Source organism: Sabethes cyaneus, chromosome 3 (genome assembly GCF_943734655.1).
Source record: "Sabethes cyaneus chromosome 3, idSabCyanKW18_F2, whole genome shotgun sequence".
Taxonomy (NCBI): Eukaryota; Metazoa; Arthropoda; class Insecta; order Diptera; family Culicidae; genus Sabethes; species Sabethes cyaneus.
This window is the reverse complement of record NC_071355.1, coordinates 237,211,684-237,231,166: the sequence shown is the minus strand read 5'-3', so window position 1 is coordinate 237,231,166 and position 19,483 is coordinate 237,211,684. Positions and strand designations below refer to the sequence as shown.

General features: G+C 40.7%; 1 protein-coding gene across 1 annotated transcript; it reads right to left on the bottom strand.

The window, feature by feature from the left end:
* Positions 1–4,395: 4,395 nt before the first annotated feature.
* LOC128740937 (uncharacterized) lies at positions 4,396–19,175 on the bottom strand. The gene is made up of 4 exons (XM_053836514.1): positions 18,310–19,175; positions 17,814–18,253; positions 6,596–6,650; positions 4,396–4,498 (listed from the first exon to the last, which is right to left on the bottom strand). The coding sequence occupies exons 1-4, from the start codon at positions 19,173–19,175 to the stop codon at positions 4,396–4,398; spliced, it is 1,464 nt and encodes a 487-aa protein (XP_053692489.1).
* Between the last annotated feature and the right edge of the window lie 308 nt (positions 19,176–19,483).

Genomic DNA, 19,483 nt, shown 5'->3' with positions numbered 1-19,483 from the left:
CAAATTTTGTTCCATTTGCTTGATTAGTTCTCGAGTTATGAGGAAATTTGTATTTCGTTTGTATAGGAGCCCCCCCTCTTAAAGTAGGAGGGGTCCTTATTCACCATAGAAAATATTCTTGCCCTCGAAAACTTTCACATGCCAAATTTTGTTCCATTTGCTTGATTAGTTCTTCAGTTATGAGGAAATTTGTATTCCATGTGTATAGGATCCCCCCCTCCTAAAAAGGGGAGGGGTCCCAATTCATCATAGAAAAAATTTTTGTCTCCAAAAACACCCACATGCCAAATTTGGTTCCATTTGCTTAATTAGTTCTCGAGTTATGAGGAAAATTATGTTTCTTTGGTACAGGAGCCCCCCCTCCTAAAGTGGGGAGGGGTCCTAATTTACTATAGAAAATATTCTTGCCCTCGAAAACTTTCACATGCCAAATTTGGTTCCATTTGCTTGATTAGTTCTCGAGTTATGAGGAAATTTGTATGCAAGCCCCCCCTTTTAAAGAGGAGAGGAGTTATAATTCCCCTTATAAAGAGGGGAGGGGTCTCAATTTACCATAGAATAAATTCTTGTCACCGAAAACACCCACATGCCGAATTTTGTTCTATTTGCTTGATTAGTTGTCGAGTTATGCAGAAATTTGTGTTTCATTTGTATGGGAGCCCCCCCTCTTCGTGGAGGGAGGGGTTTCTAACCATCACTAAAACCTTTCCTGGCCCCAAAAACCCTCTACATGCATATTTTCATGCCGATTGGTTCAGTAGTTTTCGATTCTATAAGGAACATACGGACAGACAGACAGACAGACAGACAGACAGACAGAAATCCTTCTTTATAGGTATAGATAGCGAGTAAATATTTCTTTAAAAAATTAATAAACTTAATACCGGCTGCCGTTTTTTCCCGTTTCTCGGGTTGATAATAATGACGAATAATTTATGATAACGATTTTCCTGCTGGAAAATCGTTTCGTGGATCTAATTAAAAGGTTTTCAAAACCTGCCCAACAAAAACAGAATGTCGAGCTGCAGACTTTGTCTAAAATTATGCCACGGAAAATTATTATTTACTTTTCCGGAACGGCTGAGAATGTTAAAAAAGCTTAAGTATTACCTAAACACTAGCTCTGTTCACAGATATAGATTTGTTAGTGCGAAAGTATATTTTGCTTAGAAATGCTTAAACGTCTTCCATAAACATAGCTTTCCAAGCTTTCATGGACTGAAGAAAAAATTTTCGATTACCGAAATGGCAGCCAAGGTTGATCTTCGACTGCTGCTTAATCTAACACTAGATGGTATTGCTGTAAATTCAGCAAAGTATTTCTAGAACAAATGCCGCTTTCACAAACAACTTTGGTAGTTATATAGCCGACGGCAACCCATATAATGATGAACAACTTTTGCAATGCTTTCGTAAAAATTTGGCGTTTGGGACATTTTTGCCATTATGTAAATATTTTGAGACATTTAAGCAAATACTAGCTTCGATTATCACAAACTACTTTTTTCATTACACTAGCTTGATAAAATGTCTAAAACTAGCAGTTTTGATTTTTGTCCCGCAGTCCCATACGTTCAACGCACTGTGGAACGTTCCAAATTCACGGAGAGAAACAGATGAAAAAAAAACGTTATATTCGGCCAAAAATATTCACGGCATTCAACCTGCAAAAACGTTGGGTACAAGCTGTCCTTACTCGCTGTCGCCCGTTCGGACTTAACTACTAGTCAGTAAACCTAGGAAAATGCATGCACCTAAATAGAAGTGGTTTCTGCAGGGGGCTGCCGCCGTGCTGCCCCACACTGGCGGGCTGCGGCCGTCTCTCCCTGAATCATCTAGGAAATATTTGTTACTAATACGGTAAATAGGTCTTGCACCTTATAATGAACGAAGTACATTTGCGCTTATGTGAACAAATAACTATCAATCAAGAGTTTAAATGCTCTATAGTAAATAGTTGTGTCGCTTATTTTGTTTTATTTTTGTTTGATTGAAGTTATCCATTAGCTACTTGCCTATTCTTGTTTTTATTAAATATTTATTTAGGCATTCGGAAAAAACATCGCCCTTTCGTGTTTCGGCCATTCGTGATTCGGATATTCGTGATTCGGCCCTCTGTGATTGTTGTTGAAATTCAGCCATTCGTGCTTCGGCCATTTGTGTTTCGGCCATTCGGTATCAGCCCTTTCGTCCATTATGCCTATCGCTCATTATGACTAACGTCTATTATGCCTAACGTCCGTATGCCTAAATAGGGCACATTTGTTTTCGGTTCCCTTTTTCCATTTCCTCTCTTCGGATTTCCTTTTTCTCTTCCGTTTTTCGTTTCTTTCTCTTACATTTTACCTTTCACCGGACTAAAGACCTTTCTTCCTGGTTTTGCTCTATTTTTTTGTCCCATTTTCTGGTCTTTTACCCCACATTTCTTTTTTATATACTCCGTTTGACTTCTTTCTGCTCCTGTTTTTTTCTTGTTTTTCTGCATGCTGTTTTCTCTTTCTCTTTTCTAGTTTTATAGCGGTCATCAGAAAGTTCTAGTGGATCCTCATTTTCTTTGTTGTTTTTTCGTTTCAGACATAAGACTCAGACATAAAATCGGTGTTGAAATGGGGCATAAAATTTGATTTGTATTTGTACTTGAAATTGAGTTTAGACTTGAAGCTAAACTAGAAATAAGATTTATAAATGGACTTGAAACTGGAACTATTTTTCACGCAATCAATTTACTTGTCGCCAAAATAGTGCCCGATTAAATTAAAAACTGCAGACTTCTGGATTACAGAAGTTATTTTTGTTTTAAAGTTTTATAGAGTACGGGTGGGGTACGTGCTCCAATGTGACCCAACCTGGGCACGCCAGCGTCTCCTAACCTTTGAGACCTCATCAACATTTTCCCGTGCAACCAAGTAAGGTGAGCTTCGAAGAATTAGCTGATTGTGCGATGTTCGCGCTAGGTTCTCCGCGGCTAACTTATGGGATACTTGCAGTTTGACCTTACCATAGGCGTACGAGCCCGTACGGTCCCTCAGCCATCGGAGAAGGCATAGTAGCTAATTAATTCTGCATCTTTCTGTCGGATCTTTCCTTTCCTTCTTCTGGAAGCAATCTCGGGTTGCATTCACCGTACCACGCGCGATTGCTCGCTCCACTCGTGGTAGCCCGACGGAAGACATGACAAATTGCTTCCCCGGCCGGGCTGTTCCCTTCCCGCACGACACACGAAAGATTGTAGCTGCCAGGTTGTAAGTTCGCTCATTAAACCGCCCGTTGGGCGCGCTGCGCCGTGGTCCAGGAGGAACTAGCATAATGAATAACAATGCCGTACAATGTGCACATAGCGAAAAACAGGTCTGGGTTGCAGAAAGTTGCCCCTTCTTTTTACCTTCTATGTTTGGTCCTTGGTGGTGATGGTGGTATGGTAACTGATACCGTTCCGATCCGTTCCGTTCCGTTCCGGGAGCAGCCCGTGTCTACCGTGGCGATAAGCTACAGCTACCGTGTGCCTGCTGCTGCTTCTGCTGCCGCTGTTGAAACACTTTAGCCCTTTAACTGTCTAACGAGATACAATCAGTCAAATGAATTAACATTTCAATTCGCTCTTGCTCTCTTTCCTCTTCTTTTAGTTTTTTTTTTTTTTTCAGACGACTCGGTTGCTATGTTAATTTATGCGCGTGTTCTACAATGGATTAACACAGTTTTGCTGTTACACCGTTAGACAGACCGACAGAAGACAGACAGACTGACTGACTGACTGTGGGCGCATTGCTAAAACCGTTGCGAATTAGGATTTATGGGACAGTTTTTTCTTTCCTTTTTAGTTTGTGGTTGTATACTAGTTGCAACGAAGCGTTTATGCTTAAGATGAGGAACGATGGGTTTGTGTTGTATGGCATCTTGAAAGCAACCTGAGTGTTAGAGTGTCAAATAACAACAGAAAAGCAGTTTTAGCATTAATTCGCACAATATAGATTGTTCCACAAGAGTGGCTGAACGATCTCATCTGAAATAATGCACAGAGTAGAGTGCAACTCAATCCCCATTATAGTTAACCTAAAAACTTGCACTTCTCTTGCTTGAACTTGAAGCCAAGAAAACAAAGCAACCATCTATTCTCTATTATCTGCCATTATGTTTCAATTTCTCTCCAATCGGTGCTGCACCCAACAAAAGAACAAATCTGGCACAGCCAGACGGACCCGTTGTGTGTTCTTGACTTTTGTTGACCCCACATTCATCACTTTCTCCGTCCCGACGTGCCGAGCCAGGCCGAGCGGAGCGCTTGTGCTTTCATCGGTCCATTTTCCAATTAACACAAAACTATCGATCGAAACAACTGCAATAACACCACACCATGTCAGGCACAGATAGATGCTCAGATACCCTGAGCTCCGAGGCTTAACCGATTAGGTTGCTACAAAGTGCCAGCAGCAGCACCAGACCGAGCAGCGCCAACGTTTGCTCGGTTCGGCCTGGTCCGGCATCACAGTGCCTCCGTACCCTACATACAGAAGTTAATTTGAAATGTAGCACGTTAATCTGTTCAACACTCCGATCAGATTTTCCTTCTTTTCACCGGAGATTCATTGACAGTTCCCGGCAGACTGGGTCTGCGGTTTCCTTTGTTTTTCACGTATCTACCTTCGTTTTATTGCAAACAACTAAATGCACGAAGTGGCCTTTGCCGCTGGTTGGCTGGCTGGCTGGCTGGCAGCCAGCAAACGTGCAAGGAAATCGGATTTCCCTTTCTGTGGCGGATTGAGTCAGCCGAGCCAGCCAGATTGGTTCACTGTAATCGTTCAACATCCGAGAAATCAATAATAGCTACACGAGATTAGCTGGGTCGACAAAACTATTACAACAGACTTGCTCAAATTCACTTTTTTCTGTAGCAATTCGTTTTATGCAGCTCAATTAAGGGTAAACGGGGTAACAACGCCCGCCGGGGTAAAACCGCCCACCATGGTTTTACAGGGCCTTGCTCAAATTGGTGTTAAATGTTGATGACAGTCATATTACTGAATGCGTACGCAATATTTTACAATACCTTGTACAGCAATATCGTATAAACTATCGGAGAAATAAATAAAAATAGATTTTTCGTTATAATCGTTTCGTTTTTTATAACTTTGTTCCCGCAGAACTTAGGGTTTATTTTATTCAAAACGTTAAAACTTTCAGTAAATCCAACCCACATCGCTTCTCTGATCCTGTCTTCATCCGACAGTACCTAAATTAGGTAACTGTTCATGCAGTTTTGTTGAAATAAATAGTGAAATGTGTAAATCGGTCATTTGGGGGTAAAACCGCCCACAACGAACGGCGCAAAACCGTCGTGTATAATGCTAGTGCGATAAGGAGATTTTTAAAATAATTGCATAGTTTGGACCAAAGGATCTCAGATTTACATAAAACAATATAAATGTGCTTAGTTTATAGCTGGTGGACTGTTTGGAAAAATCTAAATCGCCAATTTTCCCTGCGGGCGCTATGGACATTTTCTTGTTTTCTCGGATATAGCTTTTTTTAATAATTCCTCCCTCTTGGGACAAATAACATAGAATAAACATATTTTTTATGAAAATATAGCAAATTATCTTAGCAATGGAAAAGTAATATGTATCTGCTTTATCAATCAGAACAATTTGAAATGTCAAAAAATGACCTACCGGATCAATTGCAGGAACTTTAATACCCATATTGTTATATTTTATCTTAGATCCTCTCTAGTCCTTAAAGATTGACTCCAGGATGCCTAACCCGATCCATCTTGTTGTCTAAGGAAACTATACGGTATCAATTTCAAGACTGTCGGTACCTATATTACTGGTATTCTTCCAATACGAGTGGTTGCCGGACACTCTTTCGAACTTACGAATCTCAGGGAACTATGTATTGTTTGATAGCAAACTGATTCAATTTGTTTAAATTAGATAAATTCATGAATCCAATGCCACCAGTTTCATTCAAATCGGTTGAATATTGTTAAAGTTATATGCTATGGCGGTTTTACCCCGTTAGTGGGCGTGTTTCACCCCGCATGGAAAAAATACTCTATTTTTTGGACGTGTTTCCAAATCGCAATAAAAAATAGAAAATCATTACAGATATTTATGTTTTTATTTTTTATATGTAGGTAATAGATCAATTGTTCATTTAAAGCAGATAAATTAGAAATTGAGCTACAACTTTTTTTTATACAGGTGGTTTTGCTTAGGCGGGCGGTCTTGCCCCGCTTACCCTTACTGATTTTTTAAACGGGTTGTCTAGTTTATTTCTAGTTTACCAGTTGAAAAATTCTTTATCCAACTGTCTACTTAAAAACTGTTAGCTAGTATTCTAAACCGCGATTTTAGCACGTTACGGCTGACGTCAAAATCGAAGTAGGACACGAAACAAGCAGGATGGAATTGTGCCGTGTTAAGCAATGTCGAGTCTTTCTAGGATCAGTCATGATCAGTCAATCCGGGACGTCAAAGTATCTGATATGGAACCAGCTCTGATTACGTCCCGACGTGTTTGTTTGGTTGATTATTCTGCAGCGCTGCGCGCAGCGTAGCTTGGTAGTCGCAGCATTTGGAGGGCAAAGCGAATGTACCTCCGCAGCGCTGTCTTGACTCGGCTGACCCCGTTTTGACAGTACGGACTCCATACTGTATTCGAGATTAGAACCAATTAATGCACAGAAGAACAATTTCAAGCAATAAATATCATTGAAGTTTTTGGCAATATACCTCTCCGATGTTCCTGTAAGCTTTGTCGACAACAAACGAAACACCTTTTTGAATGTCAGTTTGGAGTTGTAGCTTTTCCCTGGTAGCAAACGACCTAGACAATACTCACCTACAGAAGAAGGACCAAAATGTAGCTTTTTCGTGGTACCAAACGACCTGGGCAATGCTCACCTGCGGAAGAAGTTCGATTCTTCCGTTATTTGCATGGTATAGAACTTCAAGGCCTCTTCCAGATCAACAAAGCATGATCTTTTCACGAAAAACAAGTAAGAGATTTTTCGAAAATGAGAAAAACAATTCATTCCGTTTACTTTGATTAAACAATTTTTCGTTGTCAGCGCAACCTGTTGTTCTAGCGCCGGCATGGAGACGTTTACATTTTACGAACTACTAGTAGTGTCGGCAACAGCAGTTGAGTAGTATCCCAAGATCATTGACGCAATCCTTACGACGCACTGTGCGATGAAACCCAAATCTAGGTGGACAAAAATAGTTACGCTAAAACCGTTAGTTCTAGGTATATAGCATGTTCGGAGAAAATTTGTTATTTTAATTTCCGCATTTTTTGGTGTATATGACATTAGGGTGACCATCATAGTAAGCGAGTGCAAAATATAAACTTTTGACGTAGGACTACGTCTTACGGCAAGTTTTGAGATAGGGTGTCATTCCAAAAAATCGAAAAATGCGAGCGTCACGAAAAATGAAAGGTTTTGAGCGCTAATAGCTCAGCGGTTTTCCTATCGATTTTCAATATTCTTACACCAATCGATCGGAAAATCTTCTAAGAATTGACCCAAATGAAGAAAAGTATGGATTCTTGATGTTAAACTATTGAAAAGTTGAAAATAATGAACCTATGTTTTACAAAAATTCTCGCTTCGTGATTGGTTGGAAGATTCTTTGCGATGATCTAAACCTATACCAATTTGATATCTGTGCTTGGGAAGTAAGCCAAAACAAGTGACCAAGTTTTCTCATTTCATCAAGATTTCTTAACACCGTGGTTAAACCTAGACCATTTTGATGTCCTTGCTTGGGAAGTACGCCAGAAAGAGTGACATAGCCCCCTCGTGCCAACAGATTTGTTACGAACGCGATTAAACCTAGTCCAATTTGATGTCTGTGTTAGGGAAGTGTGCCAGAAAAATGACACAAGTTCGTTGTCCCAACAGATCGCAAATTCTTTACTGCGAGATTAAACCTAGGCGAATTTGAAATCTGTGTTGGAAAAATGTGCTACAGCTGTAGTGTTCGGTTATAATACGACTCTGTATGAAGGTGAAATTAGTCATCATCGTTTCTGCCAATTTCAAAAGCAGTTGTTTTGTTTGAAACAAAAAATCGGTTTATGAAAATATATTCGCTGTGTTTAGATTGGCAAGAAGAATGCAGTATATACATTTTTATAAACACAATCCCGCTTTTGGGCCGAAAAGCTGCTTCCGAAATTGGGCTTTCCGACGAAAAGTCAATGACTGCTAGTTTCCCGTGAATACGCATGCTTACCGTTTCATTAGAAGTGTATTGAAAAGATGTGCTGTTGATAAAATAGGATTGAATTGGTAAAATCCCTTCAACGTGGGGAACCATGGGTAATAAAAACAATCTTTAATTTCAGTAAGGTAGCAGGAAAGCAATAGGTGTGTTCTTGATTTTGTTAAATTGTTTTCAAATGCACAATCTTTTGAGAATTGAACGTATGCAATGTTACTACTTTGATAAATGTTACATACAACGCATGTAGCATGTATATATGTTGCATATAGCATGTACACATGAAGAATCGAATGATTACAAGCATGAATACATGCTTCTATCACTACAAAGTGACTTACGTAGTCCTGCGTCACCTATATATGCGGTCGTGTCTTGTACACAACCCCTCTGATTTTTTATGGCTTAAGTTAGCTGAATAAAATGATCAGCAATGTCAAAGAACAATGAATTTTAAGTAACTTCGCTAAAGAAATAAAAGTTCAATCTCTTATGGTTGATGGGCTGGAGCTATTTAAAGTTTTTTGGCCGGGGTGGACCTAAAAATCCGTTTTTTCTTTATATCTTCTTTCGCGTCTATTTCTCAGAAATCATGCCTTCTAAGCACTTTCACACGCATGGAAAACGCACGTTTTGTTTGAAGAAATCTAGTCGCTATCTCCTTCGGTTCTAAAGCTACAGGTATTTTTTCAAATGTCAATAACTTAAAAACTGCTCAAAAGCAGCAAATCAAATTTTGTATAAATGTTTAGTAATATATTGGCCACCGAAATTAATTGAGATCACATCGGTCCAGGTCGACCCTTTTTTGCTAGACCGTTATCGTGACCATCTAGCGAATCAGTTAAAAAAACGAAAATAAGTCTAAATGCTTGTTTTTATCCTAATTATCTGTATTCAGCTTATGAAAGTGTTTCTGGATTTTTTCGAGCTGAAAAACCTTTTATCTTAGGCAGGGGATGTGACTGCTGTAACATTAATTAACTGTGGTCGCCGAAAATATAACAGTAATTCTCGTTGAAACCGGGCTACTACTGACCCGTGGTCTTCAAATATTGGAACTTTTGTACTTGATTGGTTCAAAATTGTTAAAAAATGAGAATTACACTTTAAGCACCTCGAAACAGTGGACCCCTCGGTCATCAAGACACAAAATTTTGATGTATGGCTCCACTGTAGCTGATTTCAAGGCTGATTCTCTGACATTACCGATTGGGATGATGTCAGAAGAGGCAGAGGAAGCAATTACCAAGATATATAGACAAGTTAGAGAAAGACATACACGAAAATTTTCGAGAGATAACAACTATTGATTTAGTTTTGTATTTTGCTACAGTACTCAGATTTGTTAATAGCAAACATTAGAGGTATTCCAGTTTTCAAGAAACTTAAATCGCCCTGAGAAGTTATACCATTATTAATTATGCTTGATTAAGATAAATACAATTATTTATACTTATTTTCACTTTTATAATCTATTCTTTTTACGTCAAAATTGTGATTTTGGTAAGTAAACCGGTAATTTTTACTTCATTATTCAATACGGTCTAGCAAAAAAGGGCCGACCTGGACCGATGTGACCTCAATTAATTTCGGAGGCCAATATATCACTAAACATCTACACAAAATTTGATTTACTGCTTTTAAGCAGTTTTTGACATTTGACGTTATTGACATTTGAAAAAACCATAGTTTTTTTTAAAAAAAATGCCTGTATCTTCGGAACCGAAGGAGATAGCGACTTGATTTCTTCAAACAAAATGTGCGTTTTCCATGTATGTGAAAGTGTTTAGAAGGCATGATTTATGAGAAATAAACACGAAAGAAGATATAAAGAAAAAACGGATTTTCAGGTCCACCCGACCAAAAAACTTTAAATATCTCCAGCCCATCAACCATAAGAGATTGAACTTTTATTTCTTTAGCAAAGTAACTTAAAATTCAATGTTCTTTAACATTGCTGAACTTTTTATTCAGCTAACTCAAGCCATAAGAAAGTTTATATTTTGCACTCGCTTACTATGATGGTCACCCTAATGTCATATACACCAAAAAATGCGGAAGTTAAAATAACAAATTTACTCCGAACATACTATATACCTAGGATCAACGATTTTAGCGTAATTACTTTTGTCCGCCTAGATTTGGGTTTCATACCACGGTGCGACGTAAAGCTTCACTTGGCTTTACAGCTGGAAAATACGTACCATCAGTGTCTTGCACACTGGGCATAAAATAGACCCTTCAGTGGTTCATAGCCTCTTATCCAACAACTCGTATCTCTACCTCCTAATAGTACTAGCAGGTATACCGGTGGAAACCAAGGTCTATGTTGACAGGGAAGGAGGGCTCTTTCGAGCTAAGTTGGTCTTTCGTGGAAGGCAGCATTATCCAAAACTAATAAGCAATGAATGAGAAACAAACAAAATTGGACTGGAACAGTCGGAATAGACTCACGCGACGAAAGAGGGCTATGGATTGGAAACGAGAACGTGGAACTGCTGATATCTCAACTTCCAAGGGAGCACTCGCGTGCTCTCCGACGTATTGGAGAACCGCAAGTTCGGCCTTGTAACGCTGCAGCTGGAGTGCTGGAAAGGCTCAACGGTACATACGTTCAGAGATGGATATACCATTTACTAGAGCTGTGTCAACACACACCAGCTGAAAACAGTTTTCATAGCGATGAGCGACATGCAGAAACGCACGATTGGGTAGTGGCCAATCAATCCTCGAATGTGCAAATTACGAATCATGCTCCGTAGAGTCTCCCGTCAGAGTGTGATCAAGGAATGGAGGATCAAGGATGCAGGTATTTTCGCAGACGACCATGCGGTGATCAAAAAGTGGAGGTAGCATTCAATGAACATCTGAATGGCCTGCAACGCTTCGCCCGGTCCGATGTCGATCACTAGTACTGAGTCACCCGTCCGTCCATGGACATGGAGGGTTATCAGCCTTACAGCTGCGAGTCGTGGTAGTGGTAGTGTCGCAAAGTCTTACTGCTGAGTGACCGCTCCGTCTAGTAGACTTGAAGTGTTATCACCCATACAGCTTATCCGGAGCAAGTTGCTAGCAATGAGAGATATCCGCATCAGTGAATACTTTCCCCTGTGAACCATCCCTCCGTCCAGGAGACTTGGAGGACTATCGTTCACACAGTCGACAGCCTACTCAGAGGTGGACTTAGCGTTTTAGGATTAAGGAAATTAGACCAGGTTTAGACCTTAAATTGGCAAAGTAAATTTCATTCAAATTCGTAATCAAACCAAATCAGGCCAAAACATCCCGGGATGGTGATGGGATCGAATAAACGACAACATTCGAATTTGGAGACAATTCTTTTGGGTTCCGACAGTTCCGACGTTATTGTCATATTTGTAACGAAAACTTTCGTTTTTGTGCCACAGCTGCAAATGCCCTACCAAATCATAAATTTTCATGCAAATTTGTCGGCAAAAACAAATTTAAATTTGCTTTGAACATCCCCCCGTGCCGCTGCTAAGTAAAATTTTTGACCTGGAATTTGCCCGAAGTCAGTCTTGACATAGATTTCATCGTCCATCAGAAGACACCCGTCCGACTTGGTTAGCACCCGGTCGTATAGCTTTCGGGAACGGATTTTGGTCACACTATTCTGTTTTATGGTTCGGTTTGACTGTTTGCTAGCTCGATACGACTTGATTCCTTCCCGCATTCCAATTCTCCTCACGGTACTATGGGCAGCACCGAATTTTCTGGTCAAAGCACGGTCCGACAGGTTGGGGTTCCCCTTGATGGTGTTCAAAATCTTAACACGCAGTTTCCGGTCGACAGTTCCACTCTTATGATTAGCTTGAGGCTTCCGAATCGTCGTCAATGATCCCTTATACCGTTTGTTAATGCGTCATACGGTATTTCTGGGCGATTTCAGCTGTTTAGCAGCCTACATGCAGACCACAATGGATTTTCCAAATTTTTTCCCTTCTTTTGGCTTCCATGTTGTTTGTTTACAAAATACAGTTGTTTTGCGGAATGTCAAAAAGGCATAAGTGAAGCTAACAAAATTTCCGACACGTGGGCGCCAAGAACTTCCAAATCCGTCCACCAAGAGCGCCACAATGTGAGTAAAAGTTTTTTTCTAATTCTAAATGAAGCAAGCTTTATTGCGATTTGGACAGACGGCTGAACCACATGACGATGTTAGCAGGTAACAATTAGAATACTATATATTTTGATAAACCGTATATTACTGAGTACATGAACACCTATGAAGATTGCGTGAGTTTTTGCGCATCCTCTTTAAGTAGGTGTTCAATTAACGTACCCATTTCTACGATCGTAAGCACATGGCCAGGTGTATGGTGTACTTACGGGTACACCATATTAACCACCCATGGTGTGTACGGTCGTCTGTGGTATGCTATGTCCGGAAAGATTGGTATTGAAGAGGAACTTATCGAAATAGGGCCAGACAAATTGACCAGCTGTTTGGGTTACCGAACGACTACCAGAGGAATAGAAAGACGTCTACAAAAAAAAAACTGGATAAGCTGGATTGTGAAAACTACCGAGCGATCACTATGCCGAACGCCGCCTGCAAAGTGCTTCCCCAAGTCATCTTCCATTGACTGTCGCCAATAACCAACAGATTCGTGGAAACTATCGGACTTCATGGAGGTTTTGCCCAAAACGGACTAAATCTTCACCCTGCAGCAGATTCTCTAAAAGTACCGTGAATTCCGAGTCCTCACTCATCACGTCTTTATTGATTTCAAAGCCGCATATGATAGTGTAAAACCGATAAGAGTTATGGAAAATCGTGGACGAAACGACAACGACAAACTTACTTCAGAATACATCCCACTGCATTAGAAACATAGAAAGTGGTACGCAAGTAGACATTATCTACACCGATTTGAAGGCTGCGTTTGATCGTGTTGATCATTCTATCCTGTTAGCTAAAATTGAACGTCTAGGAGCTTCAATTCAGTTTATTGATCGATTAGAATCTTACCTAGTTGACCGTTCACTAAGTGTCATATTGGGAAGCACTGAGTTATACAGCTTCGCTAGCTTGTCCGGTGTTCCTCAGGGGAGCAATCTTGGACCGCTACTGTTCTCCTTATATTTCTACGATATATGTGCTGATGATTTAAAACTGTTCCTTGCTGTACGAACTGTGAGCTGCAACGGTTCTTGGGCTGTTTTTCTAACTGGAGCTTACGGAATCTACTAACCCTCAGTATATCAAAATGTTTTGTGATTACTTTCACGCGTAAGAAAAGTCCATTTCTATGGAACTATATGGCATCTGGAGAACTACTCGAAAGAGTATCAGTAATCAGAGATCACACATCATAGCTCACACTAATAGAAACCTTAGCCTCATTATAAAGAGAATCGACAGAGAATTCACTGATCCGTTTTACGTTACGTTCGTCATATTTTTCTCTAGTCCGCTCCATTTTGGAGAGCCCAGCAGCGGTGAGGCTCGACCTCAGATGAGCTTTTCCCCACCCCCTTAATTTGATGGAGGCCTTAGAGGTCAGATGAAAGAAAATAATAATCTTCTATATGGGTCATTCCACGTCAAGTGACCGAGAAAAAGTACAAACTTGTAATCGACCTTCTCGGATTTTCACCAAACTCGGCCAGATTGTTCGTTTTGTGTCAAGAAGCAAAAATCCCAAGTTTGGCGCCGATTGGACTTTCCCTCGATTTTTGGGAACCCCCCCTTTTATAAGAAAAAGCATCATTTTCGTCAAATTCGTTTATTTCCTTTTGCTTATATCTTCGTAAATATTTTAACTTTTCTTTCACTCAACTTTCGTATTCCGCTAAGACGCTCAAAAATAAACTTTAGTTGTATTGTATACTGTTTATGTACTTTCACAACAGCGCAATGTTGCTTTAGATTAAACCAGAATAATTTTGCTTAGTTTTGTTATTTGCTTCTTGCTAGGAAATTTTATTTTGTTCATGATTTTACTTGAAAAATTGGGAATTGTTTGTTTCAAAACGCTATATCTCGTGAACGGGACGGAATACCTCGTAGTTTTGAGTGATTCTTATGTAAAAAAAGTCTGAGGAACATGATGGTGGTGAAATTTTGAAAATCAAATTGTACTCATTGAGAGAAAAATACAAATTTAGTTTTCAGATCGAAAATAAAAGTATTTGGCAGCACTACCGCAAAAAAACTAATATTTTTGTCGGATTCCTCAGATGATTTTCCATGAAAATGTAGAACAGAGTTTTTTTTCTAAATTGAATATTTACGAAGATATAAGCAAAAGAAAATAAGCGAATCTGACGAAAAAGATGCTTGTTCTATTAAAAGGGGGGGGGTTCCCAAAAATCGAGGGAAAGTCCAATCGGCACCAAACTTTGGATTTTTGCTTCTTGACCCAAAACGAACAATCTGGTCGAGTTTGGTTAAAATCCGAGAAGGTCGATTACAGGTGACTCGGACACTTGACCTGGAATGATCTATGTATATAAAAGTGAACGTGAGTATGTGTATATGTTCCACCATAACTCCAGAACGCATTAACCGATCTCCACCTAACTTGGCACACATGTTCCTCGATATAATAGAATCAGCACTGGGGGGATGACAAAAAAGGGGGGGGGTACGTAATAGGGGGGGAGGCCATTACTCCGAAATGCCTGGACGGTTATTCATCAAACTTGACACAATTGTTACTTGGCATAAGAGAATCAGCACCGGGGGGTTAACAAAAACGAGGGAGGGAGGTTCCCAGACAGGGGGGAGGGTCCTTAATAGGGGGGGGGGAAGAGGATAACTCCGAAACGCCTTGACCATTCTTTATCAAACTTTCATACATGTTCCACGATATAAGGAAATCAGAACTGAAGGGGTAGACAAAAGAGGGGGGGGTGTAACAGGGAGAAGACTCCGAAATGTTTGGACGGTTCTTCCTTAAGTGACGGTGGGATAAAAGAGGGAGCTGATTACAGGAGGTTGCTGACAGGAAGGGGGAGTAACGCCCACATGACTATAACAATTTATCCGTACAACAGAAAAAATCAAAATACGAAGCACTAAACGGCAATGCTCGCAGCTCTAGATTTGTCAAGTGTAATTATGCGCCGAATCATAGTGACCCGTATAAAAAGTGTTGGACCATTAGTGCTAAGCAGCGTTGCCTACCTTCCAGATTTGTCTAGATTTTCCAGACTTTTTGATGCCTAATCAGACAAAAAAAGACGACTTTCGAACATTGTCTTCCATTAGGCCAAATGACAGCCAGATTTTTGCCAGACATTTTTATTCCCGTTTTCCAGATTTTCGTAAAAACCGGTTGGCAACGCTGGTGCTAAGTGTTGCTGGCCGACTCTATTTGAGTCACAAAGGGCAATCATGGGCAACTTTATGTGGCATGTTCCAGAGTGGGCTCGGCCTATAATTTGTGCATACTTGCTCCTGGTCGTTGAAACTAAAAACATTGTTTACAAACATGTTTTGTTTTGAAGTGAGATGAAAGGAATGACAGGTTTTTTGTATCTATGGAAGAAACACTGTTGCACCTTCTACTTTTTTAGAAAAGTACAATAACAAAACTATTCATTACCTATGGGTGGGGTGGCCATTGTTAGCGGAAGGTGCAAATAGGATAAATGTCTTTGTTTCTCTTTCTTTATAGGGTTTTATAGGGATTTCCGTAAAGAAAACAGATATGTAAGTGGCCGGGTAGACAAAAGAGGGGGAGCTGACAAATGGGAAGGAACGTCCAAGCGTTATATTTTTGCATTATAAGCATTTTGGTTACAATAACTGACGTACAAGTGGCTGTGAGAGAAAGGCGTCCCGAGTAAGATCGGGCACTCAGCTAGTAATAAATAAAATGGATTTCCAGCTTACTAAACTTATCATGGCCACGATGTATGTGATCCAGTACTATGTGAGAATTTCCGGTGGATTGACAGACCCATTCGAATCTCGCAGGCAACCTTGGGCAAGAAGATGGTCTCTTCTGCCTGCTATTCACCATTGCGCTTGATGGATGCGGGATTGCGGCATGAGTTTGAGATAGTCAACGAGTTCGTGGTCTTTGGCTCACTGGCCACAGAGGTCAATTGAGATCAAAAAGCGTATTATCCGCGAAAATCGTGCCCACCATGGACTCCACAAACACTTACGGTCGAACAATGTGAGCCTCCGTACAAAGTGCACATTATCTAAAACGCTAATTAGACCGAATCTATGGGCATAAAACGTGGACACTGCTAGAAGAGGACTTGTGAGCACTCGGAGTTTCCGAACAGCAGGTTTTAAAAACCATTTGGTTTTGGAGCAAGCACATGGAACCAACTGCATACCAGCCGCCATGAACCGAGTTAGATGGAGGAATTACGTTACGCAGCTCTTGTCATAAGACGTAAGGCCAATTAAGTAAGTAACAGAACTTGATATTCGCTATTGGGCAAACATTAGTCAAACATTATTGGATTCAGCCATCTCGAGAACGTAATCTTTTCGCATTTGTCAGGGTGTCCGATGAATCATTGATTTTGAGCTTGAGCATTATGTTGACGTCGGTAAAATAAATAAATTATAATGAAAAAACGACCGTTTGTTTTTTTGTTTAAAATTCTGGTTGGCTTTCGGTTGGCTTACCGAAAGCCAACCAGAATTTTAAACAAAATAAATAAATGAATAAGAAAAACCAACGGTTCGAGATGTCTGCCTTGTGGAATTCCAGAAAAATCAAATAAAGCTAACGAAAGGAACTCGTCGATAAATAAATGAACAAGACGATTCGATGGTATGGCATCAGCTCCGGTGCAGGTTGAGCTTTTTAGCTTCAAAGCTAAATAGCTACTTGATCATAGAAGTGTCAAGTTAGTGAGAATCACCGAGACTGGGAACCCAAACCCAGCCTAGTACTTCTTAGTAGATAATTCTGCTTCAAACAGCCTCTCATCTACAAAGACACGACTAGCTTTGTTAGTACTCCTCGCAAGTTTTGGTAGTATACAGGCATGGGGTGGTTATTACGCACGTTGCTAGTTGCAACAGCTCCATACTTCGGGATCGGAGACGAGACGAGAAGGGATGCCACAACAGGAGCCATTGCTAAGGACGCAAAGAATACTTCAAGGAGCGCAAATGAACTGTAAAGTCGGTACTAGCCTTGCAAAGGAAATTGGAAACCGTGATCACCGTTATCGAGCACAGGAACGGAATGGCTCTGAATTTCAAAATGTTTGGTTCTTAAATTTAGTATTAATGATTTGTCAATATAATTTTGTTGCTTCCATTTGCATGATCACAGAAGAAATTTAGTATTTTATTTCAACCTTAATAACCGTCGAAGCGTCAGCATTTGAAATATATTCAGTAGAAGTGAAGCTAAAACTAATCAAATCTCCCAAATGTTTAGTGCATTTTCGGTTTCCCTAACAGCCTTTGTTCGTTTGCCGCAGCAAAAAATCCTTAGGAAACATGACCTTTTAGCCTTCTTATCTTTGCTTCGTTTGGTTTTAGAGTTTTTCACATTTGAACTGTGATCTAGAAGGAAACGCGCATTGCACAACTCACTGCTATTTGGAAAGAAAAACAGCAGTCATAATACTCACCAGAAACACTACCGGCAGCTCCACCGCTCATCTTCACGGAACGTCTCCGTGAACCCCCGCTTGTGCCGCTACGTTTATCCGTCGTAACCTCGATGTCACTGAGCATATCGGAACCGTCCGTGGAGACCGACGACATGCTGGACAGCGATGACCAGTCGCTCTTCTGCCGCATAACCGATAGTCGTGATGCCTTCGTCGTTCGCGATCGTTGTTTGTGTAATATGTTTTCACTTTTTGATTTGGACGGTAAACAGGACGAGGACCTCTTCGGAGCTGTCACCTTAACGGAATCAACTTTCGCTTGAGTTGGTTTCCGTAGTTGAGATTTGAGCATTTTGTAGGTGTTGGAGTCGAATTTTTTGGATTTTCTAAGCTTTCTTGCTAAAACATCCAGCTCATGATCCTTTTCAATATTTTTCAAGAGTAAATTACAGACAGATCTGAAACGAATCACCGTAAAATAAGTGTTACATTCACTCTAATTTGAGAAACTAACTTCAGTTCGTTCAATTCGGAGGTTATAGCGTTCACAGTATCCTGTTGAACCCGTTGTTTCTCACGCGTTTCGACCAATAGTCTAGCGTTTTGGCTCCTAAGGTCTTCCATCTTCCGATCAAAGTCAATTCCCTTGTTAATTAACGCCATTATGGAGTGGCCATGCGAGCTAGCCTGGTCCTGCATTTTACGATCCGACTCCTTAATTCGATCGATTTCGTATTTCAACGTCTCGAAGTAGCTTTTGGTGGTTAATTTCAGTAGAAATTTTATTGTCTTCGAATCACTACCACTGATCAGGCTTCGCTGCGAACGAATCGGCCGCCCGATAAGGGTTTTGTTTTTGATCGGAATAGAACTTGCTCTCTTGGTGGGTAATACAACCGGTCCTGCTGCTGCAGCTGGTGGCTGGCCACGCTCTTCCAGTGTTTCGATTTCTTCAACTACAAATGGTTGCGTGAATCCAATTAACACCGTGACGACAAAGAAAAACTTACCCGAAAATTTAACATCCTCCCCTTGGAAGACATATTCCACAGTACTGTCCTCCTGACTGCGTTCTCGTAGTTCATCCACCGCACCGGCGCTAAAGCATTTCGCTTTCGCCAGCACCGCCGGAGGTTCTTCCGGTTGATCGCCGCCCCGGTTGCTGTCGTTCGGCTTCCCTCGGCTTGGTGCTATGAAGGTATTGTTTCGCGATACTTTGCTGGGCGATTTAGTGTATTGACTTTTTACCGGTATTGTACGATATGGTGATGCCGTTTTACGGCGCCGCTCAGCGGCTTGGAGCGGTCCGGCAGGAACAGCAGCAGCAGCAGCACCAGCGGAGGTGGGCTCTGTAGGCGGTGCGTGACTTACGGTGGCCATAATTTTGTATGTTTTGCTTTTGCACGAACAATTAACTGTCTGACAGCTATCAATTGCGGGGTGAAAATTCCCTCGGTTACTATGATGTTGTTCGAAGGAACAACAAACGAATCGAAAACAAATCATTCCATTTACTAAAACCTCTTTAATCAAATTGATTTATCATTGCCTCAAGTGTAAATAGCTCCCATTCAAAATCCGATTTGCCATAAATCGAATGCATTATGAACGAAAAAATAAATCCAGTCGCGATGACACGATACGATAACTTAATCCGCTTAACCTAGTCCCGCCCAAAAGCGAAGACG

Excerpts from the sequence above, each read along its gene's own strand:
- LOC128740937 (XM_053836514.1), bottom strand. The coding sequence starts at position 19,175 with ATGGCCACCGTAAGTCACGCACCGCCTACAGAGCCCACCTCCGCTGGT. Across the intron at positions 6,651-17,813 it reads AGCTGCCGGTAGTGTTTCTG|TATGGAGTCCGTACTGTCAA; the intron begins GTGAGTATTATG and ends TCTCGAATACAG. Across the intron at positions 4,499-6,595 it reads GTCAAGACAGCGCTGCGGAG|GGTACGGAGGCACTGTGATG; the intron begins GTACATTCGCTT and ends TTCTGTATGTAG.